At 40.2% G+C, this 16,340-nt stretch overlaps 1 protein-coding gene across 1 annotated transcript; it reads left to right on the top strand.

Annotated features, from left to right (window-relative positions):
• Nucleotides 1-313: 313 nt before the first annotated feature.
• Nucleotides 314-16,011, top strand: LOC122935915 (histidine-rich glycoprotein-like). Its single transcript, XM_044291858.1, has 7 exons — nucleotides 314-606; nucleotides 2,290-2,400; nucleotides 3,141-3,228; nucleotides 4,436-4,596; nucleotides 9,324-9,431; nucleotides 14,305-14,400; nucleotides 15,341-16,011. The coding sequence occupies exons 1-7, from the start codon at nucleotides 388-390 to the stop codon at nucleotides 15,899-15,901; spliced, it is 1,344 nt and encodes a 447-aa protein (XP_044147793.1). The 5' UTR covers nucleotides 314-387; the 3' UTR covers nucleotides 15,902-16,011.
• The last annotated feature ends 329 nt before the right edge of the window (nucleotides 16,012-16,340 follow it).

Raw genomic sequence — 16,340 nt, 5'->3', positions numbered from 1 at the left:
ACATATGTGGGACACTACACCAACATATTATGGATCCATATGTACACCTTTATTTTATGTTTCATATTGATCATATTATGCTAGTAGTATTAATGAACCCTTATCTTGTGGAAATAAACTTTGTATATTTTTTCAAGGTCACACACAAAGACAACATTGCTCTTTTTGCTTAAGATTTCATCCTGACTTTGCGGAATAGTGTTAGACATTTACCTAATCATTGACTCTCTTGTTTGCTGATGGATAGAAAGGGTTAAAGGTGATAACGGTAACCAAGTATATAAGTGAGTGAGCAACCTGACTTATTTGCTGGGTACAGTTACCATAGTGAATTGAGCAGACACTTGAGCAGGCTAAGTCTTGCTCTTACTCCTTCTTCCAGGAAGGATGAAGGTCGCTGCATTATTGCTGCTTTCCGCCCAGGTGTTCTTAGCTGCTGCTGTACCATCTCCAGCCGCCGAAGAACCCGTGTTAGCGTCCATTCCTTGTAATGACCGTGGAGTAGAAGCTGCTGCTGATTTGTCTCTGCGTCAGCTAAATGCCAACCGAAGAAGCGGGTTTGTGTTTGGGCTTAAAAGAATTTCCGATGTTCAAGAACAGTTCGATGTGAGTAAGATAAAGCTCCTCTCTAAAAATCTCAATATTTACTGTGCTTTTGAACTTGTCTTACAATATTAAATGTACTTATCTTAGCATAACTTTATGTGAAGTTATAAGCAGAGATTAGACGTTTCAGAATGATTATAATGCAGAGATCCCTTCAACTGCGTAGGCAATGGTTTCTTGCTCTCCACGTTAGCCTAGATTTTTTGGGTGCCAATTACATGAGCCGCTGCTATAACTCTAACCATAGAGGAAGCTGCATTAAGTGAAATGGTATTTAAGCATGCACGGTGTATAGGGTACCATCAGTCATTTCTAAAAACTACTTTGAAGAAAATACTACAAACATTTCCTCCCTGTATATCATAATTTACCTTGTAACTGAGAATTAGCTACTCCAAGAATACAATATACAAAAAAAAAAAAATCATAGCCATAAGGTTCCCATAAAATTAACAATTTTATTGATTTAATTAAAATAATATTAACACAATTAGGCTACATTCACACGGCTGTATGAATGAGTCTGCATCCGTTCCGCAAGCGGACCCATTCATTTCTATGCTGTCCGCAGCTGTTGCTTCGCGCCGCGGCCCCGCAAAAAAAATAGAACATGTCCTATTCTAGTCCACAACTGCGGACAAAAATAGGCATTTTCTATGACATTCTATGAAATTGCGGAACGCACATGGTCCAGTGTCCGTGTTTTGCGGATCCGCAAAACACCACGTTTGTGTGAATGTAGCCTTAATAGAAGGAACAGGCAATGTATCAAACGACCAGGTAATAAGCATAACGAAAATCACATGCATAAGTATTTCAATATAATAACTAACGGTGCCATGAAGAGACATGCCCTATACTGGTCTGAAACGTAAATGCTGCCATCTTGATTTAGCACAGTTCAGACCAGTATAGTCATAGGTTGATTTCCTCATATAGCTATATACATGCATAATGGTATATCTTCTGCAGGTAATCTAGAAAGCACCCTGATTAAGGTAAAATGTTAATATTATATAAGTGTGAACACTCTGTCATCATCAGGGGTGAACTTTACCACCATGCAAACCAAGCAAATGCTTGAGACCCCAGATATTATGGGATAGCCTGATGGCCACTAGTGGTTGAAAAAAACCCAGACAAGGACATAATACCTGTGCAGCCGGTTCAGGTACACGTGGGCCCAGTGGAGGAGGATGGCTCTTCCCTGCCATAGAGAAGTAGCAGAAGTGCCCAGCCTAAGCTGAGAGTAGGGTATAGTCATTGGGGATCAAGTTTGTAAGCTCCTGCAGATTGTAAACTCTTGTGGGCAGGGTTCTCCTCTTCTCTGTATCAGTCTGTTAATAGTTTCATACCCCCTCCTAGATTTACAGCGCTATGGAATTAATAGCACTTTCAAATAAATAATAATAAATAGGATGGAGTTTAGCAGAATGATGGGGCAGAGATTAGTATGGCGAGAGGAGCTCCAGAAATGCCAAATCTGCCCCTAGTCTCCACTTAGTAGTTCAGACAACCTAGGGCTATGCAGGTGTGACCAGTTCCAGGCCTGTGGCACTTCCTATGTATTGTAGTAGTTTTATAGGTAGATAGCAAAGTAAAGATTTAGTGAAACCTAGTATGTTCCAGAATTCTTTGTAGGTGAAATGCGAAAGTGACACAAGATTATTGTTTCTGAACCAGGAGGAGAATGGATCTGTATTTTATCTGACATTGGACGTTTTGGAAACTGACTGTCATGTACTGAGTCGGCGACTGTGGACAAGTTGCGAGGCCAAGCCCCGTCATGAAGCAGTAAGTGCACTAGGACTTTAATAAAATCTCTTTTATCATATTAAATTTATGGTGATAGATTCTAAATTTCAGAAAATGTCACTAAATCTTACCCTTTTGTCAGTCTATAGTCTGTAAATAGGCATTCATACATGGACTTTGTTTGCAGGGAGACCATGGAAATGTTGAAGCTCCTTGCATATAAATAGCCAAATATAAGAAAACAAATGTTATTTTAGTCTATCATCCTATCTGTGCACTTTGGAGAATAATATGCACTACAGCCATCATCATTTCTCATCGTAGCATGTAACTCCAGCTTCTAAAACTTCTCCTTTGGAATCAGTTATCTGGGACTATAAGGTCTCTTTCACACGACCGTTTTTTTTCCCCATTTACCATCTTTTGCGTTCCGTATACGGAACCATTAATTTCAATAGTTCCGCAAAAAAAAAAAAAAAAGAATGTACTCTGTATGCATTCCATTTCCGTATTTCCGTTGTTCCGTTGAAAGATAGAACATGTCCTATTATTGCCCGCAAATCCCGTTCAATGGCTCCATTCAAGTCAATGGGTCCACAGAAAAAATGGAACACATACAAAAATGCACCCGTATGTCTTCCGTATCCGTTCCGTTTTTGCGGAACCATCTATTGAAAATTTTATGTTCAGCCAAATTTTTTCTATGTAATTACTGTTTACTGTATGTGCCATATGGAAAAACATTTATGGTAATTCTTATATCTGCATTGCTGTTACAGGTTTTTGGACAGTGCAAAGTGATATTTCAGTTGAATAAACCAAAAAGAATTGCCAAACTCCACAGCTATGACTGCACACTGAGTCCAGGTATGCTATCTTATGAAGAGTTATTTACTGTTCTTAAAGGGAACCTTTTACACTGAACACGGTGTCCTAGCTGCTGTTTTTTTTTTTCAGGATTTAAAAGTTTTTTCCGAGATTTTTTTTTACTGGTGACCTATCCTCACAGGAGTCCCACTGCCTTCTCAGAACAGCTAATCGGTGGGGTCTCGGGTGTCAGACCCCCACCAATCAGATACTGATGACCTATCCAGAGAATAGGTCATCAGTAAAAAAAAATCTCAGAAAACCCTTTTAAGGCTGTATTAGATAGGCGGATTATGCAGGCAATTGTTGGGAAGGAAGCATTCCTTCTTGGCAATCAGTTGCTCATCAGCAGAGGAGACTGCTGTTATTACATGCAGCGATCTCCTCCACTGTATGGGGAGGAGCAATCACTAATGTCATCGCTCGTCCCCAAACAGAATCATTGTTTTCACGGAGATATATTTATCAACATGTGATTGGTGAAGGTCCGACTCTTGGCACCCCACTGATCAGCTATTTAAAGAGGTCATGGCTCTTCCTAGGCCAGGGACATCACATTCATCGCTTACATAGCCTATGTGCAGCTCTTTCACATTAAAGTCAATGGACCTGGGCTGCAATACCATGGACCGCCACCATACAATGTACAAAAAAGTGCTTCACGTGCTCTGAAGGGGCCACAGTACTCACCAGACCGTGCAACCTATTCAAAGAGTTGATCAATGCTGATGCCAGACCCCCACTGATCAGATAATGATGATCTATCCTGAGGATGTCATCAATATTCTAGTTGCAGAAAACCCATTTCAATATTGAAATAGTTCATTCCACTCCATATCCTGTTTTTCTAGTATAATATAGGCAAACTTTACATGCAATTTACATACATATTAAAAAAGTGTGGATTCTGTGCTGATTTTCTCAGCGCATTTTCTGTCACGTGAACATCCCCTAACAGTGTATTTACCTGACTGATTATATTGTTACATTGATTGGCTTGAATATTTTGCTTGCCTAGTTCTGTATATGCCAGTAGTTCTATGCACAAATACCATAATAATTGGGTGATCATCATTTATTTACCTTATTGATTTCTTTTCTTTACTATTATCCTTGCTACAAAAATTTGGGGTTAATTTCTGTTAGTCCTAAAACAACGAGTTCAAATCATGAAAATAATTTTGTGACATTTTGTCTCATATTTCAGCTGCTCGTCTGGAGTTTGGTTGCGGAGGCTGCCATTTTTCCATACCGTTGAATAATAGTAATGTTCAAGAGGTTGCACAAAAGAGTCTGGAGAAGTTTAACAAGGAGAGTAACAACAACAAATACTTTGCTCTTGGAAACATAACAAAAGGAGCTAGACAGGTACAGATAAAATACAAGTGGTTAATAATGTAAGGATTTAATGTATCATATAGAGTCAGATATAAAAATTGCAGACCATGAAAAATAATAATATAGAAAAGCAATGTATCCTTCTATTAGGCTGCAGCCATATTTTTCCCCTCCCTCCTCTGATGGTTGGAGGAGGCGGCTGAGTTTATGCTTCATATTTTTTGTTGGCGTGGCCATTTTGTTAAAAGGAATCTCCTAGTTACCAATAGTACAAAGTAAATGTGGTAGGTATATTATAGCACATACATAGTGCCTGCTATAGTAGTGCTATAGCTAGGCACTTTTGTCTGTCAGTGTCCTGGCAACGCTGGGTTACAACCATGTGGTTCTGTAATAGAGACTCCAGAATACTATAGGTACCAAGATAAATCCCCCGCCTCACTCCTAAATAGTGCCATAGCTAAGCAGATTTGTGTTTCACAGAACTGGGAAAAACTGCTTTCTGTAGCAGCTTGCAGATATCCATGCAGAAAGAACTATAGACAAGCTTTACTGTACAGGTTATGTTTCTGCTTTCTGTAGAAGCTTGCAGATATCCATGCAGAAAGAACTATAGACAAGCTTTACTGTACAGGTTATGTTTCTGCTTTCTGTAGAAGCTTGCAGATATCCATGCAGAAAGAACTATAGACAAGCTTTACTGTACAGGTTATGTTTCTGCTTTCTGTAGCAGCTTGCAGATATCCATGCAGAAAGAACTATAGACAAGCTTTACTGTACAGGTTATGTTTATATGCTCAGTTTTCAGGGTTTAGTGTTTCTTACAGGACATACTCATACAGGTTTCTTATACTAAATAGAGAAGGAACATCACAAATATTTGAAACTAATTCAGGTATGGTTCATACATCTTTCTAATTCTTCCAATATATACTTTACAAATAAGTAAAAGACAAAATTTGTGATTCAGTCATCAATATTTATTAGCTCTAAAGCAGGGGTGCACAACCTGTGGCTCCGGTGCCACATGCAGCCTTTGATACCATTCAGCGCGGCCCCAACCATCTGTTAACAGACATGTCTGTTTGTGTCTTGTGGCTGCTCAAATGCATTTTTCATGTATTCTTCCATTAGATGCGAGTCCTGTAACTGTAACTAGACATTTATAGTATATACTCTATGTTCAATATGCCATAAATACAGTATTTCAGTTGCTAATACCCCTTTAAATTTAATTTTTGGCCATTAATGTTGGGTCAGTCTGACAATGTGGCCCCCCAATCAGAAAACATTATGCACCCCTGCTCTAGAACCTTCTCAAATGTCGTTTTATGAATAGTGTAGACTAATAATGATCAACTGTTGTCACGTGCCGGGGGTCCAAGGCAGACCTCCGGGACGTACTACAAGCAGGTCACAGGCAAACAGAACAGGCATGACAGGAAAGCAGGTAAACAGAAGTGGTAACAATACCACAGGATCAAGAGTAGCGGAGGACAACAGCAAAACCTGGAGGGTGGAGCCAGTGAGCCCTGTACTTCACAGAGCCCCGTATGGTGGGGATAACTGGGCCGAGGGCTCACTGGTCGCACCTCCATGAGGGTCCCGAAATGCTTGGCCCCTACCTGCCAGGAACAGGCTGCTGAAACCTCCAACGGGACAGACAAACAGAACCAGAGGTACACACAGGGTAGAGATTCCCCCTCCGGGGAAGCCAGGAACCCCCTTCCAGAGGAGAGAGGAAACAAACATACAGGGCAGAAGCAAATAACGGACGCAGTTAAGCACTGCTAGGCGCTTAGATGCAGATACACTCTGCTAGGTGAAAACAGGGAACATATAACATAATACAAGACAGGGCAAGAACAGATCAGAACAAGGCATAGCACATAACAGGAACTGGAGCACAGACACTTGAGAACAGAAACTTGATAACAGACACTTGATACAAAACCAGGCGACACCACGCCGAAGGGTAACTGAAAACCCCCAGGAACAGAAGCGAGGTGCTACACCTATCAGCCACAGACAGGACTCAGGACAGACTGAGAAAGACTGACCCCCAGAACCACAGCTCACAGGACTATATAGCTGGGTAACGAGGCACCTGGGAAGCCACACCCAGGAGAAACAGACAGGGAGAGTTAACCCCATCAGCACCGGAGCTCAGATAGCCAAGACACACAGGAACAGAACCGGATGTTACCCCTGGCAACCAGCATACATGGATACAGAACTGGGCGTTGCCCTTGGCAACAAGAAACACGGAACCAGAATATATTAACAGAAATACAGATACGGTCAAAGGGGTACACACGTACACAGGCACTGAATCACCCACAGCCAGTACGCAAAAAGCGTGCAGCCAGCCTGCATGGCAACACATGTCACGGTGAACCGCACCATGACAACTGTTAGATGCTATGCTGATGCCCTTTGTCTTATTTGTCACTTAAAGGGTCACTCAGTTTTGGTAAAACTTTTCATATGTCATAGAGACATATCAAAAGTTTTTATTGGTGGCGGTCTTAGTGCTGAGACCCTACTAATCGCTAGAATGAGTAGAGAGAGGCATGTGCGTATCACACTCTCTCTCCTCACTGCAGAGGATGGAATCAAGGGGGGCCTATAGACTTCAACTGAGCCCATCTCCTGCAGATAGGAGAGAGGGCACAATATGTACATGATTGTCTCTCCTGATTGTAGCGAATGGTGGGAGTCTCAGCAGTCAGACCCCCACCGATCAAAACTTCAAAATGTCTCTATGACATCAAAACTCAGTCACCCTTAAAAGAGAGCTTTTTTCCCTACGAAATAAGGGGGAATGTAAAACTTGTCTAAAAAATGCTAAAAAGTACATGTTTTTAGATTATAAATTGCTGTAAAGAGGTTACAGAGGATAATTTGTAAGGGTTTGGGATTTACGTCTCTACCGAATAGAGCTAGTTATAAAATGAACTGAAGTGAGGCAGCAGTGATTTCTCCTACAGTGCAAAATGTATTACACTTTCATATATAGAAATACTGGCGCTGATGGAATTATAGGTAGAGAGCATCAGACTAGAACAAAAGACAAGACACTTAAGGCTACTTTCACACTGGCGTTTTGGCTTTCCGTTTGTGAGATCCGTTCAGGGCTCTCACAAGAGGTCCAAAACGGATCAGTTTTGCCCTAATGCATTCCGAATGGGTAAGGATCCGCTCAGAATGCTTCAGTTTGCCTCAGTTCTGTCTCCATTCCGCTTTGGAGGTGGACACCAAAACACTGCTTGCAGCGTCCGTCTGACGAAACTGAGCCAAACTGATCCGTCCTGACACACAATGTAAGTCAGTGGGGACGGATACGTTTTCTCTGACACAATCTGGCACAATAGAAAACGGATCCGTCCTCCATTGACTTTCAATGGTGTTCAAGACGGACCCGTCTTGGCCATGTTATAGATAATACAAATGGATCCATTCTGAACGGATGTAGATGGTTGTATTATCTGAACGGATCCGCACCAAACGCGAGTGTGAAAGTAGCCTAAGGTGAACATCCATGTCAGAGAAAGGTCATCCAAACTTGCTAATTTCAGCAGGACCTGCCACCTATGTTATGTGTATGGGGGTGTATTGACTCTCCTCTGAGATGGTTTCGGAGAAGAGACAGGTTGGGAATGGTAAATTTCAGAATACCTGATCCTTTATTTGCACTGGAAATAAGCCTCTGACAGCGGTGTCTTGCACTCCCCATTGTCCTTACTTCCCACTGAGAAACCATACATACTGTCCTGAACATGTGCATGACGTGGTCATGAGGGATAGCTGTCATCCAAATGAAAATATAGAAAAATTTGATTTCTTAGTAGTTGATACTTAATTGCAAGCTTTTGAGACTACTCAGGTCACTTCATCAAGCACTGAGAGAACTGACTAGTCTCAAAATCTTGTAGTTTTGTCATAATCTTTTCAGTTATTCATTAAAAGGTATCAACCTAAAGGAATGTCCTTTCAATCATATATTCTATTTACTGGCTCACACAGTGGAAAGATATTTTTCACCGGCAGCCACATAAGCACTATGTAAAGACTTTATTCTATCTCAAACAGGTACATTTTCGCATACTGATCTTTGTCCTTTAGTAATATAATTGTCCATAGCAATTTAGGGCTATTTTAAATGTCTTTTTTAGTTTTTTTTCTAGCTATTTGGGTTGGTTTTTACCTTGTAAAATAGACCTCTGTGTTTTCTAGATGTTGGATTGGGTTTCTATAAGTGTTGGTATTATTGTGACATTTCCAACCTTTCATTGTAACGGACATTTATCACTTATCCACTGGAGAGGTAAAAAAATGTATGACTGCTCCAGGCTCCCCTGCTGGACCCCAACAATCACTAGAATGGGGGTCTCAAGTCTCCTCTTCCTCCTCACTACATGACCACAGTGAGGAGGAGTTTGAGTGGCAGTCAAGAAGGAGCACTGCTCCTCATTCAATGCTTATGGGGCATTGATGACAGAAGAAGCTTAGAATCGAGCAGCAGCACTCATGCTCAACCACAGCTAAAATGGAAAACCATAAATCACCATAAATCTATATGCATTAACATGTGTTTTTAATGTGATTGCATGTGCATGATGGTTGTGCCATTTGGGCTGTTCCCCATAACAAGTCTAAACTTGGTCATTGCGTTAGATACTTCTACATTTCAAGGGTTTTGCATCAAGTCCCATCCTCTAATGACATACATACTCATGTTCACTATTTCTTCTTAGGTAGTTGCAGGAACAGCTTACCATGTGGAATTTACAATTCTTGAGTCTACTTGTAACAAATCAGCTGAAGATTTTTCCCTGTGTAACCCCCTGGACTGTGAATTTGCAGTAAGTATATAACAAATAAAATGGTAATAAAAGTTAGGTTCTAGTTTTCTTGTCATCTCTATCAGCTTTCTTAGGGTACAACCTAATGGCACTGCCATGTGGTCATCCTGCAGTTAAGGAATGCATGTGGCTGCCCGCATGTGGTTACCACATGTATAGTCATGTGTTTGTGATGTGATTTTTGTCTGCCATCATTCATGGACTATTGTTAGCACGGTGGTGAATTTTTTCATGGTTCTTTAGCATTCTGATTAGCTTCAAATAGTGATATCCATGGTAAAATATATTAAACATATACAGCAGCTGATCAACTGTATAACCACTGCGGTCAGAAGCCACAAGTGAACAGGCATGTTTTACATGTGGTTGACCGCACAACAGGAGCTGTCCTCACAACTTGGAAAGTGCCAAATCTATCGGGAAATGAGATGCTGCAGTTCCTAACCCCATCACGACCCATAGTGATTCTATTCCATCTTTAAGAAATACTTTGTTTTAACCTTACATCTATGTGCAGAGACCTCATTCCATCACTGGAAGACAAATGGTATGCAAACAATAGTGCTGATATACACTAAAGAATTAGAAGGGTCAATAATGGGAAGATTTTAAGAATGTTAACTAATTTGAACTAATACTAAGTTATAATTACAGAAAATAATCAGAATAATATTTAAAATACATAATTAGTACCACAACAAAGCTCTGTCTCTTCAGTGAATACGGAATATGTGTGTATATATATATATATATATATATATATATATATACATAAATATAAATCGGTGAAATGAGGGCAGCACTCCAGTCTTGTGGTGAAAAAGATGGATTTTATTACACCTAACAGCAATGCAGCATTTCAGCTCTCTCAATGGACCCTTTGTCAAGCTTGCCCTCATTTCACCGATTTTGTTCTACTATTCCTGGTCCAGGAATTCAAGTGGGATTTGCAGCTGGCAACCTAAAGAGTGCTGCTGTTTTACTTTCGTTATATATATATATATATATATATATATATATATACAGGTCCTTCTCAAAGAATTAGCATATTGTGATAAAGTTCATTATTTTCTGTAAAGTACTGATAAACATTAGACTTTCATGTATTTTTGATTCATTACACACCAACTGAAGTAGTTCAAGCCTTTTATTGTTTTAATATTGATGATTTTGGCATACAGCTCATGAAAACCCAAAATTCCTATCTAAAAAAATTAGCATATCATGAAAAGGTTCTCTAAACGAGCTATTAACCTAATCATCTGAATCAACTAATTAACTCTAAACACCTGCAAAAGATTCCTGAGGCTTTTAAAAACTCCTAGCCTGGTTCATTACTCAAAACCGCAATCATGGCTAAGACTGCCGACCTGACTGCTGTCCAGAAGGCCATCATTGACACCCTCAAGCAAGAGGGTAAGACACAGAAAGAAATTTCTGAACGAATAGGCTGTTCCCAGAGTGCTGTATCAAGGCACCTCAGTAGGAAGTCTGTGGGAAGGAAAAAGTGTGGCAGAAAACTCTGCACAACGAGAAGAGGTGACCGGACCCTGAGGAAGATTGTGGAGAAGGACCGATTCCAGACCTTGGGGGACCTGTGAAGGCAGTGGACTGAGTCTGGAGTAGAAACATCCAGAGCCACCGTGTACAGGCGTGTGCAGGAAATGGGCTACAGGTGCCGCATTCCCCAGGTCAAGCCACTTTTGAACCAGAAACAGCGGCAGAAGCGCCTGACCTGGGCTACAGAGAAGCAGCACTGGACTGTTGCATGTCATTCGGAAATCAAGGTGCCAGAGTCTGAAGGAAGACTGGGGAGAGGGAAATGCCAAAATGCTTGAAGTCCAGTGTCAAGTACCCACAGTCAGTGATGGTCTGGGGTGCCATGTCAGCTGCTGGTGTTGGTCCACTGTGTTTTATCAAGGGCAGGGTCAATGCAGCTAGCTATCAGGAGATTTTGGAGCACTTCATGCTTCCATCTGCTGAAAAGCTTTATGGAGATGAAGATTTCATTTTTCAGCACGACCTGGCACCTGCTCACAGTGCCAAAACCACTGGTAAATGGTTTACTGACCATAGTATTACTGTGCTCAATTGGCCTGCCAACTCTCCTGACCTGAACCCCATAGAGAATCTGTGGGATATTAGGAAGAGAAAGTTGAGAGACGCAAGACCCAACACTCTGGATGAGCTTAAGGCCGCTATCGAAGCATCCTGGGCCTCCATAACACCTCAGCAGTGCCACAGGCTGATTGCCTCCATGCCACGCCGCATTGAAGCAGTCATTTCTGCAAAAGGATTCCCGACCAAGTATTGAGTGCATAACTGAACATAATTATTTGAAGGTTGACTTTTTTTGTATTAAAAACACTTTTCTTTTATTGGTTGGATGAAATATGCTAATTTTTTGAGATAGGAAATTTGGGTTTTCATGAGCTGTATGCCAAAATCATCAATATTAAAACAATAAAAGGCTTGAACTACTTCAGTTGGTGTGTAATGAATCTAAAATATATGAAAGTCTAATGTTTATCAGTACATTACAGAAAATAATGAACTTTATCACAATATGCTAATTCTTTGAGAAGGACCTGTATATATATATATATATATATACACACACATACACCTTTCCATTCAATGGTTTTTATTTTTTTATTTTCTACATTCCAAGGAACACATGGAATTTTATAGTAAGCAAAAAAATAATAATATTATTATAAAAATATTATTACATTCTTCAAAGTAACCCCATTTGCTTTGATGGCAGCTTCTCACACTCTTGGCATTTTCTCAATCAGCTTCATCGGGTAGTCACCTGGAATGGTCTTCAAATAGCCTTGAAGGACTTCCCAAATGTCCTGAGCACTTGTCTGCTTTTCCTTCACTCTGTGGGTCAACTCATCCCAAACCATCTCCTTTGGGCCATGTAAACTAACAGCACTGCATCACTCTCCTTCTTGGTCAGATAACCCTTATATGTGTTTGTGGCCATTGTCCTCTTGAAAAACAAATGATGGTCCTACTAAGCGCAATCCAGATGGCATGGCATGTTGCTGCAGAATGCCGTGGTACGTGGTGGCCATTCTGGTTAAGTGTGTCTTTAATTTTGAATAAATCACCAATAGTTTCACCTGCAAAGCACCCCACACCATCACACCTGCTCCTCCATGCTTCATGGTGGGAGCCACAAATGTAGAAACCATCAACTCACCTTTAGTGCATCTCACAGAACACCAAGACTTGGTGATTGGAACCAAAAATCCCAAATTTTGACTCATCAAAAATGGAAAGTACAGTTTCCACTGGTCTACTGTCCATTCCTTGTGTTTCTTGGTGAAGACATTCTGTTCTCCTTCTTGTTTTTGCTTCTTAGTACAGGCTTCTTTGCAGACCATAAAGGCCAGAATGTGTCTGGTACTTGATCTCTGCATTGATGTACAGTACAGACCAAACGTTTGGACACACCTTCTCATTCAAAGAGTTTTCTTTATTTTCATGACTATGAAAATTGTAGATTCACACTGAAGGCATCAAAACTATGAATTAACACATGTGGAATTATATAAATAACAAAAAAGTGTGAAATATAATGGTGACTGCCAGAGATCCATTTAAAGGTTTTTATGACTGCATATGAGGATGCCTTCGAAGTTTGGGAAATTTTCCAGATTAAATGACCTTCATTATTAATTTATTTTATGCACTTATATAGCTACTATATTCCACAGCACTTTACAGACATTAACATCCAACTGTTCCCAATGAGGCTCACAATCTAAGGTCCCTATCAGTATGTCTTTGGAGTGTGGGAGGAAACCCACACAAACACAGGGAGAACATACAAACTCCATGCAGATATTGTCCTTGGTCAGATTCGAACCTAGGACCCCAGTGCTGCTAGGCACCAGTGCTAACCACTGAGCCACCGTGCTTCATGTCTTTAAGTAATTCTGGACTATTAATTGGACAGACTTTACTTAGTTGAGTGTTTCTTGCCATAATGTGCATTAAAACCGTAATAAAAGGGCTAAACACTGAATGGAACTGTGTCCTAATCGTACCTCCGCACAATACAACTGATAGTAAGCATCTAGTGGCTGTGGTGCCGTTCAGTTTCTGAGCCTGCGCCATCATTAAAGCCCCAATTTGCGCTGTAGATTTATGGCACAAGTCGAAAAAAGGGGCTAAAGGGGATTGAGCTATCAAGACAATACCAGTACATATGCTCTTTTATGTTCATATGTTCCCCTCTATGTGCTAGAATAGAAAGCTTCTCTGTATGAGAGGCTACTGTTTTGGTAGACTGGGGTTTCTGTGTCAGTGTTAATAAGAAATCTTGCAGGTCTACGATGCCTCTCTACAACTGTGGCACCTGAGGTTCTATTGGATTAATAGTTGTCCACTGAAATCCACTGAGTCATTTTGATTTCAATTGATGCCATGTAATGCTTTGTAGTGCTCCATGCAAAATGAGCAGATGCATCAGCTAAGGCTAGTTTCACACTAGTGCTACAGATCCTGCAGGCTGTTTTGGCAGGGAACATCCTGCCAGATCGTTCTGCATTCTGGCATTGCCAGAATCTTGAAAGTCTCAGTTTGGCCCCATTAAATATAATGGGGACTGCCAGAGATCCAGCCGCATTCTGGCAAATATGCAGAGAATCGGCTGGAAGAAAACAGCTGCTCGGCATATTAATGGGGCCAGACGGAGACTTTCAATCTTCTGGGAATGCTGGAATGCTAGTGTGCTAATCTTGTGCTAGTGTGAAATAAGCCTAATAACAGATTACTTGTACTAGCACTAGTGTGTTTTTTTTTTTGTTGTTGTTAGATGCTAGATTTAATATATTTATTTTGTTTCCTTTTTCTCTAGCATACTGGCTACTGTAAGAGTATGGCTGTAGCACACTGGAGCACTCCAGATGAAAAGAATGTGCTAAAAGTGACCTGTGAAATATTTGAACCAGAGGTATGTGAAATAAAACAATGTATCAGTATTGAGGGCAGTAAGATTGTTAGATATTCAGGGCAAACTGTCTGTGCTTTAACGCCGCGGCAGTACAAAAGATCCAGTTCTTCTAGAATGGAAAAGAGCTAAGAAGTCATTGATGGAACAATATATATATTTTCTTTTAATCTTGATCTACATAGAAAACACTTTGGTAATTCAGTGGAATAGAGTAGACGGCAATATCAGATTGGTGAACTTGCACAAGCACTGCCATCTCTTCATTATTTACATCAGCCCATGTAGTGGTGGTTAGTGTTGAGCGCGAATATTCGAATTGCGAATTTTTTTCTCGAATATCGCAATTTCGAGATTTCGCGAATATTTCGAATATCATTCTATATATTTGCGAAATCGAATATTTTTTTTTTTATTGTTATATTTTTTTCTTTCCCACTTCCCTAAAGTTGTTCTTACCTGTCCTTTGGATTCCTGGCTTCCTGGCTGCTCCAGTCAGTGGCGTTTTCAACTTACTGCTATATTCCATATTAGCTAAATTACAATCTAATCTATATGTGTATTTTACGAAATTTCGCAATATTGCTCTAACTTCGTCTTTTAGAATATTCGTAATATTGCTCTAACTTCGTCTTTCAGAATATTATGAATATTCTAAAAGACGAAGTTAGAGCAATATTAAGAACATACACAAAAGTCGAAATTGCGATGCGAGTAATATAACACGAAATAATCGCATGAAGATTTCAACTTAGCACTGCTATATTCCATATTCTAGCCTAATATGGAATATAGCTGTGCTAAGTTGAAATCTTCATGCGATTATTGTATTTCACTTTGATCTTATTGCACCATATCTGTATTTTAAATAATACAAGTCATCAAGTTAGAGTGACTTTTGAACTGTATTTTTATGTGAAAATAATATTGTCCTTATGTTTAGGCGGCTGTTGTGGAACAGCAGAAACATAATGAAGGCCATGGTGCAGATCAACCGAGTAAAGACAAACAAGATCATGGAAAGAAAGGAGACAGGGGAAGAGGAAAAAAACATGGCCACAGACATGGACATGGGCACACTAAGCATGGGGACAAACATGGACATAAACATGACCACAAACATGATCATGACCATAACAGTGAAAGTCACGAGCATGAGCATGAGCATGATCATGAGCATCTACACAATTATGAGCATCATCATGGCCAGCCACAAAGGCCTCATGGTCCTCCATCAGATCCATCTAAACCAGTTGGGACAATTACATATCTTTCTGGAAATGAAGCACCAACTACAAATGCTACTCCAGAGAAAGAAAAGAAGGTAAAGGGAGCAAAACCAGATAAGAAGCAGGAAAGGAAACCATCTAAATCATTTATTCGCCCTTTCCCTGAGAAGGCCTCGGTATCAGACCAATGCCCTGGTCCAGCCAAGAATATTCCAATTACTGAAAATGTTCCCATTGTAGAAGTTGTTCAAGAATCAACAACACTTCCAAAGTAGATGTGATAGAAATTATTCTGATAACACACTCTTGTATTTCTTATTTTTGTAAAGAACAGCTGCTAGACTGCATTTCAGGCTTAGGCAGGAAAATAAATGTGTAAAAAAAACATTTGTTACTCAAAGAGTGTTATTATTTGTAACAGTATGACTGTATGAATTAGAGGTGCATTATCATATATAGGAAAAAAAAATATTGGAAAGAGGAACATTTAACTTAGTGGATCCTAGCAATGCTAATGAGTTTTATAGGAAAGGAGGGCCCAGGTCCTATATTTGTCCATAGGAATCTAGTTACACCCCTGGTCAGGACTTGACAGATCACAGGAGTTCAGTGTGTGGCAGTCACACTGTGGAGGAAATGCTAATAAGGACAATCAATGCCAAGCCTTACTGTGTTAGCTCTGCCCCCTTTCCCCTCTTCTGTGTTTCCTGAATT

Source organism: Bufo gargarizans, chromosome 4 (genome assembly GCF_014858855.1).
Source record: "Bufo gargarizans isolate SCDJY-AF-19 chromosome 4, ASM1485885v1, whole genome shotgun sequence".
Classification (NCBI taxonomy): Eukaryota; Metazoa; Chordata; class Amphibia; order Anura; family Bufonidae; genus Bufo; species Bufo gargarizans.
The sequence above is the reverse complement of the archived record's forward strand: the minus strand, read 5'-3'. Positions and strand labels throughout refer to the sequence as shown.

Excerpts from the sequence above, each read along its gene's own strand:
- LOC122935915 (XM_044291858.1), top strand. The coding sequence starts at position 388 with ATGAAGGTCGCTGCATTATTGCTGCTTTCCGCCCAGGTGTTCTTAGCT. Across the intron at positions 2,401-3,140 it reads CCAAGCCCCGTCATGAAGCA|GTTTTTGGACAGTGCAAAGT; the intron begins GTAAGTGCACTA and ends TTGCTGTTACAG. Across the intron at positions 4,597-9,323 it reads TAACAAAAGGAGCTAGACAG|GTAGTTGCAGGAACAGCTTA; the intron begins GTACAGATAAAA and ends ATTTCTTCTTAG.